The 16,699-nt window shown below is 39.2% G+C and overlaps 1 protein-coding gene across 7 annotated transcripts in view; it reads left to right on the forward strand.

The window, feature by feature from the left end:
- The window catches only part of cacna1eb (calcium channel, voltage-dependent, R type, alpha 1E subunit b), a 65,931-nt gene that overhangs the window by 22,137 nt on the left and 27,095 nt on the right, over positions 1-16,699 (forward strand). For all 7 annotated transcript variants that reach the window (XM_044220539.1, XM_044220540.1, XM_044220542.1 and 4 more), the window contains 13 exons: positions 5,350-5,453; positions 6,115-6,273; positions 8,317-8,507; positions 8,607-8,710; positions 8,800-8,915; positions 11,111-11,164; positions 12,559-12,645; positions 12,786-12,995; positions 13,181-13,293; positions 14,057-14,169; positions 14,298-14,429; positions 14,717-14,786; positions 15,185-15,302. In XM_044220539.1, coding sequence (XP_044076474.1) covers positions 5,350-5,453; positions 6,115-6,273; positions 8,317-8,507; positions 8,607-8,710; positions 8,800-8,915; positions 11,111-11,164; positions 12,559-12,645; positions 12,786-12,995; positions 13,181-13,293; positions 14,057-14,169; positions 14,298-14,429; positions 14,717-14,786; positions 15,185-15,302 — 1,571 coding nt within the window. The remainder of the gene's footprint in view (positions 1-5,349; positions 5,454-6,114; positions 6,274-8,316; positions 8,508-8,606; positions 8,711-8,799; positions 8,916-11,110; positions 11,165-12,558; positions 12,646-12,785; positions 12,996-13,180; positions 13,294-14,056; positions 14,170-14,297; positions 14,430-14,716; positions 14,787-15,184; positions 15,303-16,699) is intronic.

The following is a 16,699-nucleotide window of genomic DNA, read 5'->3' on the forward strand; positions in this document are numbered from 1 at the left end:
GAAACATGCATTTCCCCCCTATGTATGCTTATATAAATAAAATAAAGTCATTTCCACGTTACGTTAAATACATTGTTTGACCCCATATAATTGTTATTTTTGGAAGTTATGTTACAGCTTATACAACATAGCGGCCAAAATGCCAAACTAGAGGCTTAAAATCAGCAGTGCACAAACCAATGGGTGTCGTCCACTTATTTTATATGCAGGTGCAACCCAGTTCTGGAGGTCTGGGGTCTAGGGCTCCAGGGCAGATTGCCTTATGTCCTTGTGTCCATACATGTTGGTAAATTAGTCTGATCTACCTGTATGTGGCACATGATTGGGATTGCATTTACACCCACCAGTAACCAGCCCCACTGCACATCTGCAACCTCAAATTGAGTGAAATTGCAAATGGAAATTGCACCCAAAAGTGTTTCCAACCATGTCAGTGACTCACAAAAGTAATTCAGGAATTAAGAGTAAAACTTCAAGATCTCGTCAAAATCATGTGTATTATTCCAGGATGGCTGCAGTGGTCTCAGCTCTAATTTTGCTCTTATAATTGAACTGAACAAACAATAGCTTACAGTCCCAGGTGGGTTTTCTTTGGGAAAATATACACGCAGCCATTTATTCTATGACTAATAGTGAATAAATGTCTTTTTTTATGTAATCCCAATTCAACAGAGCACCATTAATGTTTCCATTACACGCATGGTTTATGTTTTTTCCAGATTTAATTCAAAGTCATTAATTTGTTGATGCATTATGTTGATGTTGAGTCAACTGCACATTACCATATGCGGAGCTGTGTTGAAATGGTGAGCAACGTGATGCTGCTGATTACTGTAGTTTTTGGTGGTGTTCTTAGTGTAGGTGGAGGTGTGTGGGAGAGGCTGCATTCTGTGCATGTAATGAATTCAGCCTCTCCAGAGCCAGTTTGGTACAATACTGTGCAACAGTTCTTCACTTAAAGAGCCAACGAGGAAGAGATTAGCCTTTCAGTATGCACATTAACTCGCTGCTGGATTGTTACAGAGTTGAATCTGCAGAGGGGTGTGTGTGTGTAGCTGTGTATCAGTGTCTCTTTACTGTACTGAAAGCCCTGATAAAGTGATGCTATGAGTGTTTGTACTGTGAGATTTGACATTTTTCTGTCTGCATTCATTTCATTACAAATTCTTTATTCCCTTTAAGGGAATTTTCACTCCTGCAAAAGATTTCTTCTGAGGGTGCTGGCAAAATGCAGGATAAGCAAGGCAAGGCAAATTTAGTTATATAGAACAATAAAACAGGAGATTGTTACACAAACATTTGAACATTTAAAGAGTTATACTTCTCCTAAGATACAGGTAAACACCGCTATCTAATAAAGATAATAATAATAATAATAATAATAATAATAATAGGGTTTTAAAGGCGGTCAGACCTGGGGCACACCATAGATCTGTGTGGTGCGTTGTAACTGAAAGAGGATTCATCCATCTTTGTTCTCACTGAACAGCAAGCAACCTTTTGTAGAGGAAGATGGTCAGCAATATATTTTGGGGCTATGCCATTAACTGATTTATATATAATATGTTCTACTCTCTTTCTCTTTGTCAGGATTCTGGCAGCACCATTCTGAATAAGATACAGTTTTTTAGGACTTTTGGGGTTAACCCGGATACAGGGGGTCACAGTAATCTAATTTACCAGTGATGAATGAATGTGTCAGCTGTAGACATGAGAGCTCTTATTCTTTTTTATATTTTTTAGATAATAAACCGATCTTGTCACAGAATTGATGTGGTTGCCAAAGTTAGGTCAGAGTTTATTACACTGAGATTCCTGATTTGTTTTGCGGTTTTAATTGACACGGAGGTACAATGAGCACTAATCTTTTGCCCACGTTGTAGAGCACCGACAACAATGCAATGAATCGTCAGAAAGTCGTCAGAAGACAGTGATAAGTAATGTTGACCGTCATCTACATAATGATGAAATATTGTTATTGTGAATAATGTGAACTTATGGAAGCATGTAGAGATGAAATAAAACAGGACCAAGAATTGAACCCTGTGGAACCCTATATGAAGTAATTTAAACCAGTTTAGGACTGCTCCCGAAATTTAGAATTTATCCAATAATATTTTGTGTTCCCAAAGAGGTTAGATGCATATTGGTCCATACAGCATCTCAAGTAAACTTCATAAATATATGTATGATATTGGAAGCTGAAAGGCTACAAAAATGTTGGTTTGCATGATTACTGATTGTGTCAGTGAATTTTGTTTCTGTGGGAAAACAATTTCTAAACTAAACAAAAGAAATGGCCTCTGTGTGTGTGTAGGGATGATTCATGAGCTACCACAAGCAGACAGAATATTTGCTTTAATTTTGAGGGAGCCTCCACTGAATTGTTGTGCTCAAAGTGCAGCCTTAAAGGAGCTGTGCTGCTGCCTGCCTTTGTTCAGCGTGTTTGGTTTGAAGGCTATTTCCACAGACTTCCACTCCTCTGCTTTCGCCCTTGTCTCAGTGTCTCTCGCTGTGTCATCTCTGTCTGACTCACTCGCTTGCTCGCTCACTCACTCACTCACTCAATACATTTACATGCACACTAAAACCCAATTACTGCTAATAACCACACTAAAGTAATACTGATTGTTTGGTATCATCATAAGTGCCACAAAATAAGAGAAAGGCAAATAGAAAGACTTCATTTGTGTTTAGTGTTTGTCGTGTTGATTTATTTAAATTCATTTGATTTGAGATTCCACCACTGCTAGCTGTGTCGTTATTTGTGTGTAGAAGCAGCACTTCTGACACATGCACATACTTGAAACATAGAAATAAAGTCAGACTAAGGTGTACAGATACCACATTGATTTGAATAATCAATTTCAACCTTAATCTGATTAATAATAAAAATCTGGATAAATGTTTGCTGAATTCTGACTATTGCTTTAATCTTACTGAAATTAAATTGTTAGTGTGCCGGTTAACACTCAATCATTTTGTGCTGGAGCAAAGAGCGGCAGTGCTTATGCAGTAATGCCATTTTCATTTATTTTATTATGCTTTTGCCCATTTAGTACATCACAGGAGAGTACAGGAATTTCTTTTTAGAAGCATATTTGAGGTTTTTTGTATCAACGTCCACATTAAACTCCACAGACTTTACACATCAAGTTCAGATTTCTTTTTCCTTGAGGAGCACACTCAGCCTGCTATAATGTTGTATAATGTCCTCTGTGGATCTGGAGGAGCTTTGTCAAGTCTAAGACAAGACTAAGAGTCTACAGCCATGCTAGCAACTGTGGGAGGCTATACTGAGCTAAATGCTAATGTCGGCATGCTAACATGCTCACAATGACAATGCTAAGATGCTGATGTTATGCAGGTATAATGTTTACCATCTTAGTTTACCATGTTAGCATGCTAATATTTGCTAATTAGCACAAAACACAAAGTATAGCTGGGGCTGATGGGAATGTCATTGGTTTTGCAGGTATTTGGTTATAAACGGAAATATCAAATTAATTTTTTGACCTGTTGATGGTGCTAAAGGAAAAGTTAAGGGATCGTTAAAGTAATTAGGGGGAGGTGAATGTGTATACCAAATTTAATGGCAATCCATACTATAGTAGAAATTTCAGTCAAAACCGCAAACTGGTGGCACTAGAGGACAAGTCGGGATCACCATGAATGTCAATACAAAGTGGTGGACCGACCAATCGACCAACCAACAAACTTAACATTGCTATCCCTAGAGCCATGCCACTAGCATGTCTAAAAATAACCTGGATCATGTCACATTATCTTGACCTGTGCCTAGAGGCTGCCTACTCTAAGCCAGTTTAGTACAGCACAGGACAACACAGGAATTTCTCCTGAAATGTACTGAAAATTCAACTGAAAAACTTACATCATCTGCCGTTATAACCATATTCCGGGTTATTTTTTAATTGGCTTGTTTTGATTTTACACATGAAGTTCAGTTCACTTGTAATGGGGAGTACTAGTCAGCAACTAAAAACATTGTGAAAACCATCTCCAATATTTTTCGCTAGCTCGCATTTTAATGTGGAAAGAAAATATACTCATTTAAATCATGACAATATTTTGATGTGATCCATTTCTTTAGTTTATCTGTAACCCCAGCAAACAGTTGCTTGCTCAGCCATCCTACACATATTGTACCATTCAATACTGACAGTAAACTTTTAGAAAAGGCCCTGAACTCTTCCTGGTTTGGACAGTGAGATTCTGCCACTTTGAACAGCGTCTTCAGGTTTATCCGCAGTAGTGTGAACGTGGCCTCACTCATTCACTCGCTCATTCGGCCTCTCTCCCTCCCACTGCTTTCAGGAGAGATTCTGCGTGGGCTTACACTTGGTTTTCTGCCATGTACTTTCTACCCCCCTGCTCACACACACACACACACACACACACACACACACACACACACACACACACACATACCCTCCCCCACACTTCTTAACATTGCCCAAAGATTTTATGAGTTTGTATATTTGTATCTGTGTGCGTGTAACACACAGAGAGAGAAATCTGGAAAATAATTATGACTTCTAAGATAATTTTCACATTTTCATCAGTGAAAGCATTAATGGTTACGGGTCATCAAATTGGCTTGGTTGATACTGACTTAAGATGCAAAATGATGCTAAATTAAATTTTTGCTGCACTTTTGTATTGTTTATTATAACATTATTGTTTCCTTATTAAAAAAGAACACAAAACCTGCTTTTGCCATCACTACAATAAACATTCATCTGTGATTTCTGGTATACGTTGGTAAGATATTGCCTGTCAGTTGCTCCTGATGCTGTTTTTCAGTGTTTGTGTGTAGGTGGAGAGACATCAATGTGTGCGTGGGCAGATGTGAGTAGAGATGCCTGCCAGGTGTATGTGGCTGTGCATTCTTTGCAAGTCTGGTACACTAAATGGATATACTGTACCGCTGCATGACATCAAATCAGTTTTTTGCCTTTTTCCTTTAAAATGACTCATCACCAAAACTGTCCTTGAATTACAATCCATTTGTTGCCTTTTACCTATTTTTGTCACTAAATTGGTCAAACACCACAGACAGAAAACATTAATCTCAAGAAAGGTAAGAGAGGCTTTGTAGCAGATTTAGCTGCTAATGGATGTTTTTACATGTCCCTCTTGCATTTTCTCTATTTTAACCCGAATGTCTTTTTGCTTTTTCAGGACATCACAAGTAATGGCTATTAACTGAACTGTCTTAACAAAATAATAAAAGATAACAATGTACAGTCTGCCTAACAGTCCTACAATCAAAAATATCTCTGAATCAAGTACACTGTATCCATAATGCCTGTGTGTGTTGTCCATCAGGATCCTGGCCACTGCCGGTGCCCACATGAACATCCCAGTCGACCTTCGGACCCTGAGGGCCGTGCGAGTGCTGAGACCTCTCAAACTCGTCTCCGGGATCCCCAGTGAGTCAGTTACTGACCTCTTATCCTGCACCGTAAGGTCAAACAAACTGGTATAATACTGCATGCATATAACAAGTGATTATTCTTTGTGGGTGATTTTTAGGAATTTTTCAGCTCACAAATCTAGTTGTTTGAGAACGTGTATGTCAGAAATATTTATAAAATCCCCCATACTCTAAAACAGCTCCGTTGTTTTGTAGGTGTCTAAAGAGTTTTTCACAGCTTAGACACGTAGAAACATGTTGAACGACATGTTGAAAAGCATGTGTTTTGCAGTCTTTGCCATTCTTGACAGCTAATTACTGGGTTTATATTAACAAGACTTCATTCTGTTTTGTTCATCTTGAAGCACTGAAGTGTAAAAGCAAAATTATGGCAGAGTTGGAGGCTCCTGAATATTTTTTCTTTAATCTCTTAAATTGAGTTTTGGTAGAATGGGACAACCTTTTATAGAAACTGCTATCACTGTGATGGTACAAACTCAGGGAAAATACAATTCACATGCAATTTATAATAAGCTGATTTAATTTTAACATTTACTGCAGGTGAGCCAACATACAATAGATAGTACTGACAAATACATTGGTGGAGTTGGCCTTTCATTTACATACTGTGGTGTTATTTGTGAACCAGATGTCTTTTTCTTTGTAAATACTTTAAGGCCTACAGATTGTGCTGAAGTCCATCATGAAGGCCATGATCCCGCTGCTCCAGATTGGCCTCCTCTTGTTCTTCGCCATCCTAATGTTTGCCATCATCGGTCTGGAGTTCTACAGTGGGAAGCTTCACCACACCTGCCTGCCATCTGCCGACATCCACGGTATACGGTCCACACACCCGGCTAACAGTCTCTTTATGTTGGAAAGCAAAGAGGGCAGTCCACTCACCACATGTATTTTGTTTTATATTAATTTCTTTTTTAAACAGAAAGTAAATAGTTGGACACACGAGAAAAAGCTTTGGATTCGGTCCTGAGTTAGTGCAAGTGTTTTACCAACAGCACACGTCTTAAAACACCTCCTGAAATACTTTTTAACTGTGTTTGTGATGTCCCTGTTTAATAATAATAATAAGAATAATATGTAGATAAGATGAAATCAAAAGATATTCCCACTCAAGTTTGAAGGGAGACAAATGTTGTGACGCCATTTTAAACATCAATGTAAACAGCATCTTTTGGTATCAGTCTCTCAGAGTTCAAATAGAAAGGTGTCTTCACACTTCATTTGGTGAAAGTAGATCAAATTACAGGTAAATTACAACAGTTTACACCCTCTCGTTTTTATTTAAGGAAGGCATTATGATGAAATCCAACAGTTTGAGTGTATAAAGGTAGATTTTCTTGACCACTACGCCATCTGTGGACACGTCCTGTCCTGAGGTGCGCCTGCTTTTATCACAATAGCAGTGCCTTTAGAAGATTGTTGTCATGCTTTGTTTTTGAATTATTTATGATTGACTTTGACTGGTTTAGCAGCAGGTATACCAAATGTATGGTTTACTCATTGTTCTCAAACAGTGGGTGTGAACATGTTTGTCTGAGAGCCTGAGACTTTCATAGATTACAGTAGCAGCAAGCTCTGAGGTATTATTAGAGTTGTTGCTGGCTGATTTAGCTACTGTTTAATTAGTCAACAACTACTCTGTAATCACCATGCCACACCACAGTATTTACTGTCATCGCCCAACACAACTCAATGATGGACTGAGATATAAAACCTGAATAAGTTCATAGTATTTAGATCAGGAAAAATTTGATGACATACTGTATAAAACTATATATAGAATAATAATTTGTGTCTGATATGGTTTTTCCACAAAAAAGTTACATACATACTCCTTCTCACTCATTGAAAAATATGCAAATATTATTCATTTCAAAACTACTGGATGCAAGACGGTTTCAAGTTTCCACACTTGTCAGAGTTGGACCAATGACCATACTGTGATGTCACAAAATCCTGCTCGTACGTACATGTGTTAAACTCAGATTTAAGGTGAGCACAAAGGAACTTTCCACCTTAAGCAGATTAAAGGGAAAACACCCTTATAGTGTGCATTCTGCACAGTGAAGCTCAAACATCCAAGTGAAGTAACAATAAGCTAAACACATTTTTGAGTGGAAGGGTAGTGATATATTTGCCATCTACATAGAACGCATAATGTGTAATTTAGTGCTTATTTAGTTGTTATGCAACAAGCACGAGCAAAACAATCAAGAGATTAAAATGTGGTGAAAAGTAAAACATCATGTGAAAATGGCCATACAGTGTGCAGAAACTAAGTATTTCCTTAAAGCAATTGTTCAACATTTTTGGAAAGAAGCATATTCGCACAATATACTGTATCTGACATCACCATCGGGCAGTTTGATATTTTTGGAAAATATTTTGGGAAATATGCTTATTCGCTTTCTTGCCAAGAGTTAGATGAGAAGATCAATGCCACTGTTATGTCTCGCTGTTCAATATGAAGTTACAGCCAGCAACCAATTAGCTTAGCTTAGCATTGACTGGAAACAGCTAGCACTGCTGTCCGAATGTAACAAAATCGTCCTACCAGCACCTCTAAAGCTCATTAATTAATGTGATATATCTCGTTTGTTTAATCTGTACAAAAACTGAAGTGTAGAAAGGGAGAAGTTCTGGTTTTAAACAACGAAATATTCAATTAATCAATAGTAGCCACAGGGAAGTCAGAGGTTGAGGTCAGCAGCAGTGCAGTACGCCCTGCTGCCCAGAATAATACATGAGTGTTTACTAGTGTAGACATTACATACATACATACATACATATATATGTGTGTGTGTGTGTGCATCAACAAAAGATCATAACAGTTACTATATGCTTCTTTTTTTTGGTAGAAAATGAGACTGTTGACTCATCAGAGTTGGCGTTCGCCTGCGGAGTGAGGAAGTGTCCAGAGAGTTATGACTGCAACGACACCTGGATTGGGCCTAATGACGGCATCACGCAGTTCGACAACATCCTGTTTGCTGTACTCACCGTCTTCCAGTGTATTACCATGGAGGGATGGACGGCCGTTCTCTATAACGTGAGCTCAAGAAGTTCAGTTCTGCTGAAACAAATGAACCAGAAAACATCAGGCAGGTGTTGTGTATGTGTAATAATGAATGGACGTTATGGATTTCAGACCAACGATGCCTTGGGTCCCACGTGGAACTGGATATACTTCATTCCTCTCATCATTATTGGCTCGTTCTTTGTGCTGAACCTAGTGCTGGGTGTCCTGTCGGGGTGAGTGTGACTCTTCCTATGTGTATTACATGGGTGTTTTTGTATGCATTATGCATTATGACAGCAGTTTTTAATGCTTCCCTCTTCAGAGAATTTGCCAAAGAGAGGGAGAGGGTGGAGAACAGGCGGGCCTTCATGAAGCTACGCCGCCAGCAACAGGTGGAACGAGAACTGAACGGTTACCGAGCCTGGATAGACAGGGCAGGTACTGGGCAGCAGAACAACTTTACAAGTGCAGACACACACTTGGTATACAGAGATACAGAGGTTTACAGTGATTGAGTGAGCAGGCAAGCTTCACCAACTTGTTCAGGGATATTTTGACACGACATAATTACTGGACTGAGAGTTGCTCACAGTTCAACACCTGAACTACTTCATATTCACCTCATGAGCAGTGCTGTTGGTCCCACTTTATGCATTTTGGTTTCAGATGTTTTTCTGCTATCATCATTGAAGGGTTTGTTAACAACAGACAACACCTGACGTGTGAAAGCCATCTGACAAGCAAAAAAAGTTATTCCAAAATGTTTAAAAGGTGTAGTAATGATCTAAAAGTATATTTTTGATAAGAAAGTAGGAGCTGTGGATGAGTTTGAACCTCTCTTATGTGATTTGTTTCAGATTTTTTCTTTCACTTTTTCCCACCTTTCTAGTTTATACTGTGTATGTATATAAATGCATGACAAGTTTAGAAGTTAAGCACAATAGAAAGTACAATGCAACGATAACCCTTTTAAAACTGTACAAAGCAGTCAAAAGCATTTAAAGGAAAACTTCTTTACTCTGGGAAACATGTTTATTCGCTTTCTTGCTGAGAGTGATACCACTCGTATGTGTCCGTTAAAGCTAGAGTGCGGGACTTTTACATATAAATGAACGTCCGTTACATTCAAGCCCTTGCCAAACGAGTTCACACAATGCTGATTAAACCTATCACCGCCAGGTAAATCTCTCTGTATTTCGCAGTATATGGAGTTTTTAAATCTGGTGTCTGTGGCAACATTCCCGTGCTGGCGCACCGGTAATGATGCGTTTTACGCCAACCAGCAATGATTGGTTTGCCAGAGCAGAAGCGGGGAGCAACCCAGAGCCATGTAGAACTCTGCGATCCGAAAAAAAAGGTCCATTGGAGAGAATTTTCATTATTGAGCAATGTTTATTGTTTATTTTGTTTATTGTGATTGTATAGTTTGTGTTAATATGCTTTGGCAATGTTGTAGTAGTGTATGTAGTCACGCCAATGAAGCCACTTGATGTACCACTATGTAGCCATTACATTTACTCTACCTAAATTGTCTTGGGACTGTGATAACTACTTGGGACAAGCTCACTGTAGGCATACATCATAAGCGCGCGTCAACAGTGTTTGTGTAATTACTCTCACTGCCAGAAGGGGGAGACAAAAGTTCCTCACCTGACTCCAGCTTTTAATATGAAGCTGGAGCCAGGTGGTAGTCACTGCTCCGGTCAACAAATAGTCCAGCACATAAACCCCCCGTAAAGCCACAACTTGTTGTTGTTACACTTTGGTTTTTGCACAGATGTAACAAACAAGATAAAACGTGTTAATTAGTGAGTTTTAGAGGTGCTGGTAGGAGGATTTGGTTACCTTCGGACAGAGCTAGCTGTTTCCACCTGTTTCCATGCTAAGCTAAGCTAACTGGCTGCTTTCTGCTAAGCTATGCAAACTGGCTCATCTAACCCTCAAAAGGCAAGACAGCATATTTCCCAAAATGTCAAACTATTCCTTTGATTTCAGCACAATTTAATTTCATTATTATTTTGTGAGTCAGAATTAAGATGTACCAATACTGTATGATTACAATAATTTAACAGTGGAATCGTCAGTCTTTTTTCAGCTCTGCTACAGACACTTTCAGAGTTTTTGGACCTACAGTAGAGTAGCTCTGCTGAGTTGCACACATACACACACACACAGTGCTGTAATGGAAATCTGCATTGCTAGTCTCCCACACAAGTAGAGGGTGAGAAAAAGGTGATACTGACTCACTGACTTAAATTTGTGTGCATGCATGTGTGTGTGTGTGTGTGTGTGTGTGTGTTTACATGCATGTGAATGTGAGAGAGCTGTGGTGCATATTTATGTGTGCATGGATGTGGGTGAGTGTAGGAAGAGAGAGAGAGAAAAAGGGAGAGAGAGATAGAGAGAGATATTGGGAGACTGTAAGAGAGAATAAGAGCTCTTTTTCTAAAGAAGGTCATATTGGGCTCTCAACGCAGCGTTTACTGGTTTGGCCTCAGTTGCTGTAAATGTTTGCAGACATCCTAAAGAATACAATCCTGCAATGTATATTTCCAGGTCTGATGATTTAAATTTGTGCTATCATAAAAACAAATCTGTCTGTGTATAACCTCCTGTTTTATTTTATTATACAGAGGAGGTAATGCTTGCAGAGGAGAATAAAAATTCAGGGAGATCGCCGTTAGATGGTGAGTTTACACACTTCAGACTAATCACACCTACATCAAATTACACATGCATCTATGATTATTACATGTGATCGGTCTGATCGGATTAACTGGTGTCTGTTTTAACTGTATGTTGAAACATGTCAAACCTTGTTCCGGTCAACAGTTTAACTACCTCTGTACTGTAAGTCATTGTGCAAGCTGCAGGTAACCATAGCAACAATACTAATGCTTGATTTAACATTACAAGTTAAGTCTCACAGGTGAAACTAAAGCCCCCTTCAGACATGCACCTTGTTACAAAAACATGTTGGCAATTGAACATGCAGTCTTATGAATCACTTACACGTAAAAATTCACAACAGCAATCTGACTAGGATGGATGCACGTTGTGTTATTAAGAACGTTGTAATACATTTGTCACTTAATTATCAGCTCTTATGCACAAAGAAAATAAAAATCAGTTTAATAATCCAGGAAACATTGTGAATGAGTCAATTTTAAGTTTATGAGGAGAGTCTTCTCATGCCAGAAAAGTGTGTAAAAATATAGAAAAAGAGATTGAGAGCGAGAGAAAACATGTATAATGACATGAATCATCATACCAGCAGTCTTCCTCCTTATATTTTCAGTCCTGCAAATTGCTTTACATACAGCATGAGAACAAATAGGAATTAAACAAGGGTCCCACCTGTCATGGCTCTGCACTGTCAGATATTATAAAATAGGCAGTAGACTGAAATTAAAGGTAAAAATGAAACAAATAAATGATGAAATTGATGAGTGAGAAGCGGAGGCTAGCGTCCCTCAAGCTTTATTTCTTAATTGATTATTCATTCATTTAGGCATGGGCGGCAAAATAAGTTTTAAAATCCTTCACTCTTCTTCCTTCACATCATTAAACTTTTCAACTCACCTCTGTTCTCCAGCAGTGCCACCGCTCCTTCTCGTGAAGGAGGTGCCAAATATCTTGTGAGCATTGTAGTTTTTTCTGTAAGGGTCCTGTGATCTCTTAATGAAGCCATAACAAACATTTACGCAATGATAAAAAGTTATCACTGTAACCGATAGATGACGCCAGCAACGTTACGTACTTAACCAACCTGTTAAACTGACCACAATCATAGCCTCTCTGTGCTCTTTGGGTAAGTGGCCGAGGTCTTAGAGTGCTAAATCCTTGCATTGTGAATCATAATGTGAATATATTCAATTCAATATGTATGCACTGTTGTATCCACAGAGTCAGTTTTCTTTGATAACTGTAGATAACACAGAAAAGTGCAATAACTCTACTAACCTACTACTAACTGGAGAAGTCATCACTTCCTTTGTTGTTTTCATTTTCATTTCAAATATATTGAAATTCAGTAATTCAAAATTTTAATAACCCTTAAGTTTTTGTGGAACATTTTTAGTATTAAAGAGAGCAAGTAAGAAGACTGGTGCACGGAGAGGAGCACCAGGGGACGAAAAGTTTGCAGACACGTCTGCTGCCAGTGCCAGTGAGTGAAGGACTTAACCATTTCAGTGTGATCAGTTATATATACTCATACTGTATATTTCGCCTGCATGTAACCATTTCCTCACCCTCCTGCCTTCTTATGTTTGAACTTCTCTATTCTCTTCCATGATTCTCTCTCAGGCATGTCGCGATCGAGGATGAATTTCCGCAGCGGCCGACGTGGCCCCGCTGCCTACCTGCGGCGTAAAGAGCGCATGTTACGCATCTCCATCCGCCGCATGGTGAAGACAGACACTTTCTACTTGATGGTGCTCAGTCTTGTGGCTCTCAACACCATCTGCGTTGCCATCGTCCACCACAACCAGCCCAACTGGCTGACCATTTTTCTCTGTGGGTTTCAGTTTTGAATGGTTTTGCTGTTTTTTTGTTTTGTTTTGTACATTATTCTATGATTTACTTTTACTATATTACTTTAAAAAATAATTCAGGTCATGTCTGATGAATGCACTGTTTTTGGCAGATAGCTGCCTCCTTCTCCTTTGATATAATTGCTTTTTTTGTTTTCTCATCTCTAGATTATGCAGAGTTTGTTTTCCTGGGGCTGTTTTTGGCTGAGATGTTTTTGAAAATGTATGGTCTGGGTTTCCGGCTCTACTTCCATTCATCTTTCAACTGCTTCGACTGTGGGGTGAGATCTTTCATTCTGACTCCGTATTACACTAGAAAAGAAAAAAAATTGACTCAAAGCAACTCTGTTTTATATCACAAAGGAAAAAGTTGAATTTCTCATGCAAAATGGGGAATTTGGATTATCCTAATTAAGTGATAAAGCAGTGAAGATTTCTGGTTTGTCTTGCAATGATTTCTTGTAAGACATGATTTTTATCATTCAAATACTTTCATTCAATTTTCAGAATATAATAAACCAGTAAACCATTGTCACAAATGTACTAATCACATACAAACATTAACACCAGCCTGTAGTCACCACATAAATAAACACCCTATAATATCAAGGGAAAATTAAAGGACAGGGGAGCACATTGTACACATTAATGGGAACTTGTCCAATTTTTAAAAATAGGACAGAAAACATTTCCAGATCATATAAAACCCTCTGGTTGAGCCTTGAGTAGTATGTTTAACTGTTTGAGTTTGAGGTGTGCTAATAAATCCTCCAAACAGCATTTATGGACCGGTGATATGGTCTTTTTCAGTCGTCAACAGCAGCTTTGGTCAGCATCTTTAAGTCCTCCAGGACCCCGAACATGGCGGGCAAAGGGTTAAGATCAATAACTGTGCCATGCAGATTTGAGAGGGTATTAAAAACACCCGTCCAAAATGCCCACATCTACTTTCATTTACTCTAGGAGGTTTTGCCAATGTGCTGCTGGTCAGATGGAGCCTATTGGACATGATTTTTTGTTCTTTGGGTTTGACATGTTTTGCAGGTCATTGTCGGCAGCATCTTTGAGGTGGTTTGGGGCTTCTTCAGGCCTGGCATGTCATTTGGGATCAGTGTACTGAGGGCGCTGAGACTTCTGAGAATTTTCAAGATCACCAAGTAAGTGAGACAACATGCAAAAGCAATGCATTTCTGCTAAATTAGGCATGGGTTGTAGCATATATGTGTATGTATTTTTACAGTGCTCTGTTCAAAAAGACAAAAAGTCTGTGATTTCTTTTTGTCAGATACTGGGCCTCTCTCAGGAACCTGGTTGTGTCCCTCATGAGCTCCATGAAGTCCATTATCAGCCTGCTTTTTCTTCTCTTTCTCTTCATTGTGGTGTTTGCTCTGCTGGGGATGCAGCTTTTTGGAGGAAGGTGAGTAAAGCCTTCAGGACGTCAAAACTGACATCCTCACTTCTCAGTTTCTTTTGATTTGTGGTACTGATTTTCATAGAACAATTTTAACCTACATATCTGATCCTGCCACAGTTTTGAGCTACACCCTGTAAACTGAACAGCAGTTTCTTCAATGGCATCTATGATGAAGGGGAGAGGGAATTACATATCCGGATGAAAATAGCTCTGCATCCTCCTCTTCTTCTTCCTCCTCCTATTCTTCCTTGGTCATATCTGACCCTGCTTTCTATCTGCCTTCCCTCTAGGTTCATCTTTGAAGATTACACTCCCACCAACTTTGACACATTTCCAGCTGCCATCATGACAGTGTTTCAGGTTTGGCTCCCACAGATCCCCTCGTTCTGCCTGCTCTCCATGACACATTGCACCCTGGGATATTTCTCACCCCAGGCGCAGATTAAACAACTCTGCTCACTCGCTCTCCACCCCTGCCTCCGCTATCATCCCACACATCCATGCACACATATGCGCACATGAATATCAGACAAGTGAAACGTGAACGAATCCACATCAGATCTGCTACAAAACCAACTGCTCTGTGAAAGAGTGTTTTGATCAGCACATCTAGCTGCTATTTTTAATACCATATCTTCAACTGGTTTGCAGGGAATATGTCTCCTGTTTTATGTACTTTCAGGCCAATGTTCTCTTGAATCAAATATGAGCAATGTAATTATATATTTATTCTAAATATTCTGTGCATTTGCCTACAGATTTTGACTGGTGAGGACTGGAACGAGGTGATGTATAATGGGATCCGCTCGCAGGGTGGAGTGCAGTATGGCATGTGGTCATCGATCTACTTCATAGTGCTCACGCTGTTTGGAAATTGTATCCTTATTGACCCTTTGATAAATGGCCAGAGAGCTCTGATATGGCACCGTGGAAGAAGTATTCAGATACTTTACTTGAGTAAAAGTAGCAATACCACAGTGTAAGGATACTCCATCACAAGTAAAAGTCCTTTTGCTTCAGTAAAAGAATAGTCATTACCAGCAAAATGTACTGTCAAACCTCTTCCACTCCACCCTGTGTAACCTCTTCCACTCCACCTCTCCCTACCATAGACCCATTTTTGTCTTTTTTAGGGGGGGTCAGGGGATCTTGAGGGGGAGATAGCAGGGTAACAGTATATGCCCCCATAGAGGTGGTATACATCATCTGAAAGCTGGGATCCTGAAGATTAATTTGAGATGCAGCTCAGCACTGTGTCAAGTTTTTCTAATCATATATCTGTAATAAACATTTTGTTTTGGTTAGGTGCCTATTCAAATTTTGAAAGTTTAGAGTGTATAAGGGCTTAGAACATTATGATGGAAATATATGATGGCCATTCCCATGCTCAAATATGTCTCATAAGTTGTTGTAGCAATTTTTGGGTTGATACCATTTGTTACACAGATTTGGTGCAAAATGTAACCATTTCTGACCACTCGAAATTGATAAAAATGTTCAAAACTCCCTCCACAATACCACATTAAGACACCAAGACCTTGAGGAACGCCATAGAAAAATTCTTGCTGTGATTTGGTATCAAAAACTTTTGACATTTGGAGATTGGATGGCGAGTACCTCTGTTCTAGAAATTGCTCAGAAACCCTCTTATTGTCAATATACCTACTATACATCCTCTGAATGCCCTAGGTCTCTGGTTTGTGGTTGTAAAGTTTCATTAGGCTGTTATTGTCCTAGAGGTCACAGTAGGTCATTTTATACAGTGAGGTTAAGTTTCAAAAAATTATCTCACTATGATGAAATAGCTACTATGGGATCTAACATCATCACACATTAATACTATTGGGCTCATTGAATCCACAAGAGTCTCAGCTTCCCAGTCATACACAATTTATGCAATTCCAATACTGTTTATGGACCCCAGTATGCAGAAATATTCAAATACACTATTTTTAGAATAGTAGGTGATAGGTGGATTTTCTTACCTTTGGACAGAGCCAGGCTAGCTGTTTCCCCCTGTTTCCAGTCTTTGTGCTAAGCTAAGCTAACCAGCTATGGGTTCCAGTATAGGAATGGGCAGTATACAGTGAAACATCAAGGACCATGGACAAGAGACACTGAAACAAACAACATCAGCTGTGGACACCAGACCAAATCCACATCACAGTATAGACTGTGAAGGAGTCAAAAGTCATCGACCAGGAGTCGAGAGTGAACCGCTGGAGTAAGCTCTGAAAGGACATTCACATCCAACGCCAAATATCATCTTTGAA

This window comes from Siniperca chuatsi, linkage group LG13 (assembly GCF_020085105.1).
Source record: "Siniperca chuatsi isolate FFG_IHB_CAS linkage group LG13, ASM2008510v1, whole genome shotgun sequence".
Classification (NCBI taxonomy): domain Eukaryota; kingdom Metazoa; phylum Chordata; class Actinopteri; order Centrarchiformes; family Sinipercidae; genus Siniperca; species Siniperca chuatsi.